This window comes from Myotis lucifugus, unplaced genomic scaffold, assembly GCF_000147115.1.
Source record: "Myotis lucifugus unplaced genomic scaffold, Myoluc2.0 scaffold_23, whole genome shotgun sequence".
Taxonomy (NCBI): Eukaryota; Metazoa; Chordata; class Mammalia; order Chiroptera; family Vespertilionidae; genus Myotis; species Myotis lucifugus.
Window position 1 is genome coordinate 2586237 of NW_005871071.1, and position 6000 is coordinate 2592236.

The 6000-nt window shown below is 38.8% G+C and overlaps 1 protein-coding gene across 1 annotated transcript in view; it reads left to right on the forward strand.

Annotated features, from left to right (window-relative positions):
* The window catches only part of NEDD4 (neural precursor cell expressed, developmentally down-regulated 4, E3 ubiquitin protein ligase), a 117721-nt gene that overhangs the window by 39471 nt on the left and 72250 nt on the right, over positions 1–6000 (forward strand). Inside the window, exon 5 of the mRNA XM_006085921.3 lies at positions 2401–2454. Coding sequence (XP_006085983.1) covers positions 2401–2454 — 54 coding nt within the window. The remainder of the gene's footprint in view (positions 1–2400; positions 2455–6000) is intronic.

The following is a 6000-nucleotide window of genomic DNA, read 5'->3' on the forward strand; positions in this document are numbered from 1 at the left end:
AAAAATCATCCCAAATGTGAGAATTTTTTATACATCGTCTTGTATTAGCCTGAGTAGGGAAATATATTTATCGTAGGAAAAATGATTCTAGTGTTTCACTTCCAGTGTTTTTCCTTTTACTCACACACAGTGTTTTGCTTCTGATACTTCTGGTCACCAAACGTGTGGAGGTTATTTTCCCCACACCAGGCATTTCTGTGCGACACCGACCGAGCGTCCTACATTTTAACTCAATTCTGACACTACCTTCCGGGAAGTAGGGTCAGATCCCACAGGTTCAGGGCTCAGACCCACAAGCCTGATCTCATTTCAGATACCAGTGGAAAGTAGTAGGTCCCCAGGTTACCCTCAACTTCTGACTGACTTGGCTACAAATCAGATGTTCCCATGACCCTCAAGTTCCAATTATTTGCCACAACAGCTTATAGAACTCAGAGAAACACTTACCTATGTTTGCCAGTTTATTAAAGGAAATAATACAGGATATAAACAGCCGGGTGAAGGGAGATCCAGGGTGCGATCTGGGAGGGCACCTGTGGGTTGGTGTGTACATCCTTCTGGTACATGGATGTGTTCAACTGAAGTTCTTCGAACCCCGTCCTCTTGGGATTTTTCTGGAGGCTTCACCATCTAGGCACGATCGATCATTAATTCCATTTTCAAACTCTCTTTCTTCTCAAGAGAATGAGGGTTGGGGTTGAAAATTCCAAACTCCCAGTCATGGCTTGTTCTTTCTGGTGACCAGCCCTCATCCTGGAGCCACCCAGAGTCACCTCATTAGAACAAAAGACACCATGTATAGCCTGCATAAAATGTGCAAGATAATCTATATATGTAAAAGCCTAAGCGACCATTATGACCAAATGACCAGAACGACCGGTCGACCAGGTACTCTGTCGTGCACTGACCACCAACCACCTGCAGCCCCTCCCCCCGGCCGGCCAGCCCCAAAACTAGTCAGCCAACATCCCGTGGTCACTCCCCCCTGCCGGCCGGTCCCCCTATAAGCCCTGATCGGGGGGCAGGCTGGCCAACTTCCTGGGGTACCTCCCCGCAGCCGGCCAGCCCCCCGTAGGCCTTGATCACTGTCCAGGCCGAGGGACACCACCCATGCATGAGTTCATGCACCGGACCTCTAGTATATGTATAAAAATTATTCAATATTTTCTTTGTTCTTAATATCAAACACTTTAACAAATATAATTTAAAAATTGTTTTCAATATTCTATTAGTTTCAGTTGTACGACATAGTAATTACAACATAGTAATTAGACATTATATAACTTACTAAGTGATCATCCCAATAAGTCTAATACCCATCTAACCCCATGCACAGTTATTACGATAGTATTGACTATACTCCCTATTCTGTACTTTACATCCCCGTGACTGTTTTAAACTGGAAATTTGTACTTCTTAATCTCTTCACCTTTTTCAAGCAGTCCCCTAACTCCCTCCTATTGATGGCAACTATCAATTTGTTCTCTGTATCTAGGAATTTGTTGGTTTTGTTTGTACATCTTTTTTAATTCCACATAAAAAGTGAAATCATATGGTATTTGTCTTTCTCTGACTTATTTCAAATGTTAAGTAGATTTTAACTTGTTGAAATACTTCAGCAAAAATGAAAGCATCAGTTTGAAAAATAAAATACTGCATGTTAATTTTTACTCATGTGTAAAATATAAACAGTAAGTGGAAACTCAGTTTATATTTTTGACTGCTCCTATACTTTTAAAAAATATTTTTTTATTGATTTCAGAGATGAAGGGAGAGAGAGAGAGAAACATCAATGATGAGAGAAAATCATTGATTGGCTGCCCCCTGCACGCCCCACACTGAGGATCGAGCCCGCAACCTCGGCATGTGCCCTGACTGGGTATCGAACTGTGACCTCCTGGTTCATGGGTGGATGCTCAACCACTGAGCCATGCTGGTCGGGCTGTACTCTTTATAGTAGAAACAATAAATTCCTTTATCAAGTCAGTACTGAAAGGATTCAGACACTAGTTCCCATAAAAGCAACACCTACTTTGGGTAGTTCTAACCTGATAAATATGAAGTGAGTAAATAAAGTTGATAAGAGTTTTAAATCTAGTCTATATTTTTAAGTACAGGCAACATTTAAATAAATTTTTAAAATGTGTTTTTTTACTTCCTTTCATCCTATTTTGGAAAAATTGGATAAATATGCAACCAAATCCACTTTGCTGTTATGGTAAAATCATTAGAAAACGGGGGACATGTGACTGGTCAGCTTTTGTATTATGTATCTCATGTAATTGAAAATATCTTGGAAAGAACAGGAATTAGGAAATGGCAACAATTTCAGGCACTTATTCTCAGTCTCTGTGGTGATGTCCACTTGTCGTTAAAGGAAGGTTGTGTTTCTCTTCCTAGGTCCATCCTCAGCAGCACCGGCTTCTTTTTGAAGTATTTGATGAGAATCGATTGGTAAGTTTATTGTATGGGTGAGAGATACGAAGCAAAGGTGTATTTCAGCCAAGCAGCAAGGAGAAGTGGTTTGGGAATCTGTGACAATATGGAGATGATTTGGGGTGGTTATGGAGAATCCGGGCAATATGGTGAGGTAGCTACAATTTATTTTTCTCCTTCCATTCTCCTCCCAGGACCCTCTCCTGATAGTCAGTTCTCAGTAGGTTACAAGGTCTTCCTCAAAGCCTGTGGTGACAGGAGATGACAGGAAAGCCAGCCTCTTTGTCTTGCCTTCTCCCACTCTCATCCTTGTACCCTGGTCAGTGGTCCAGAGTGTCTTGGGTTGTGTCTCCCCTCACTCCAGTGGATTTTGGGGGGTTACCGGTGTCCAGTTACCTCCTTTATCCCCACTCAGCTATGGAGGAAAGCTATCCTCTTTACATCAATGAAATTAAATCCTCTAAAAGATCATCAGCTCTTACAGAGGCAAAAGGCAAAGTTAAACCTGATTTTTTTTTTTAAATGATAGTTACAATTTCTGATTTCCTAAAGACTATCTTGAAGCTCTTTCCTCTTCCTAATTTTGTCTCTTTGGGACCCAATTTCAAACCCTCTTACTCTGAAATCTTACATTTACACGTTAAACCTGTAAGATTTGAATATGAAAGTATAAGAACAGTGTTATGTGTTCAAAGCTTATCTGTGATTAAACAGAAGCACCAAAAAAATAGTTAAACAGTTTTATTCATTCTTTAGGTAACAAAGACACTGGATATTTTTTTAAAGAATCTGTTTTTAGTATTAGACTACATAATATGTTTTTTCCTTAAATAAATTGCAACTACACTAGTAACTGAAGATATTTCAAACAAAATCTATTAATTAGCCCTGTAATATCCAGTTGTCCTGTTATGCTGCCAAAGTGGATTTCATCACTGACTGGCAATCTGATATTTTAAGGCTGAGTGGCAGATGTAGATGATTTGGTTATCAATATGGTCAGTTGCAGAGCTTTTTTTAAAAAAAATCTTTACCCAAGGATATTTGTTTCAGTTGATTTTTAGAGAGAGAGTGGAAGGGAGGGAGAGGAGGAAGAGAGAGAGAGAGAGAGAGAGAGAGAGAGAGAGAGAGAAAGAGAGAAGAAAACATCAGTGTGAGAGAGACACATTGTCTGGTTGCCTCCCACATGTGCTCCTACCAGGGCCAGGGGTCGAACCTGCAACTGAGGTAGGTGCCCTTGACCAGAAATCAAACCCGAGACTTTTTGGTCTGAGGGCTGACATTCTATCCATTAAGCCAAACTGGCTAGGGCCATTGCAGAGCTTTTTGTTTTCTGTTTATATTTTTGCTTTTTCTATAGAATAGCGAATGGTTGTTTTTTTTTTCCTTCTGTCTCTACAAATCTGTTTTTCTTTTAGATAGGACCAGGTGAAATTTAGTATTGGCGGTTTTTAATTGTGAATATACATACAAAAAGTATATATAACATAATTTTTATTTTAAATAATAAGACAAATATCTGTGCACTGTATTACTCAACTTAAGAACTGGAACATTACCAAAATCTTCAAACTCCCCTGTGTCCCTTCCCAGTAGCATCTCCTTTTCTTCTTCCACAAGTAGTATAACACCTTGAATATTGTGTTTATCATTTTTTGCTTTAAATATTTTTATCATGCATATATGTATCCCTAAAAAAACATAGTTTCCTTTTGCATATTTTTGAATTTATTAAAACAGTATCTCTCTCTATATATTCCTCCATGGCATGCTTTTTGGTTAATGTTATATTTGTCAGATTGATCCATAATACATTTTCACTGATGCGTAGTTTTCCTTAATCTGATAATCCCATAATATCTGAATTTATGCCTTTATCCACCTTAAGTGTTAGTGTTGTTTCAGGTGTTTTTTTTTGATATTACCAATTGATAAAAATTTTTGCTATGTTTCCTAAACATATCTCTAAAATTCATATGTAGGGTTGACTTGCTGGGTTGCGGTATTACTGTGTTATTTTTTCTGTTGTTATTGACACTGATGTGAATTTTCTCCCTGATTCTTGGGTACATTCTTTATGTGAGTTATTTGCATCGTCCACAAGGAGGGATAGCTCATGTTTGTGCTTTTCACCCTAGTTGTCTAGGCTCTTTTTGCCAGTAACTTCAGTATGGCACGACTTTCTTCATTGCCAGAATTGACATTCTCATACTCTGATCGGTGCATTAAACTCCTTGAGTGTTTAATATGGATAGAGTACTTCACAGGGAATCATGATGTGTCAAAAGAAAAAAAAAGCATGGTCTCTGATATTAACAATGGGATATTTCTGGAGTTGTAAACATGATATATAAATATTTTTTTAAACCTTTAAAGCTGAAAACAAAGCCAAAGAACGGATTGATTGGGATAGTACAGATTTCCAAACCAAGCTGTCCTACCTGTGATTTGGCACATGAGCTTGTAGCCCTAGACAAATCATTCAATCCTTCTGAAAATATTTTCTCATGTTTAAAAAAATGGTGATAACAATATTTGCCTACCTATCTGATAAATATATTGTGATGATAAAATTAGACAGTGGCTATCAAAGCACTCAGAAAATTTTTCATCATGATTCAAATATAAAGAGTTATTTAACATTCATGGAGTCACTCATTAATGCCTCTCTGATACCATATTTTTTATATTAACTAAGGTATACTATTAAGGTGTCTACTGTCCTACATACTCCACTGTGCCTTAGAAACACAGCTTTTCTCAAGCTCACTTTACTAGAAAAAAGGAGCAAGAAATAATTAGAACAGGGTGGTATGTGTCATTCTAATCCTCTGATTTGTTGCTAGTCCAGCAGGAAACTGAAATGTACAGATTACCTGAGATGTCATACAAACTATAGCCATTTGTGGAGTAACAGGCTTGATTATATAGCAAAAATTGGTCTATTCCACTGTAAATGTCATTTTATCTTTATTCTCCTGTAGCATTCAGAACTAAATTAAAAATGTATTCTTTCCTAGCAAATTCTCTTTGAAAATGTACATTGAAGAGCACAAACACAATTTTTATTGATTTCAGAGAGGAAGGGAGAGGGAGAGAGAGATAGAAACATCAATGATTGGCTGCCTCCTGTGTGCCCCCTACTGGGCATGTGCCCACACAGGGAATCCAACTGGCGACCTCTCGTTCATGGGATGGACAATCAACCAACTGAGTCACACTGGCCAGGGCCTCTGCAAAATTTTCAAGCATCATTTCTTCATGTTGGCTGTAGTGCTTTTTCTATTTCTTTAGAGTAGTAGCTGGATCAACTTAAAAAATCCTATATAATAAAAGGCTAATATGCAAATTGTTCCCTTCGGAGTTCGACCAACCTGGAGTTTGACTGCTTGCTATGATGTGCACTGACAACCAGGGTGCGGTGCAGAATGAAGGAAGGCCCTGGCGGCAGCTGGGGGAAGGAAGGCCCCGATTGGCCCTGATCACCAGCCAGGCCTAGAGACCCTACACATGCATTAATGTCATGCACTGGGCCTCTAGTGTGTGTGTGTGTGTATGTATATG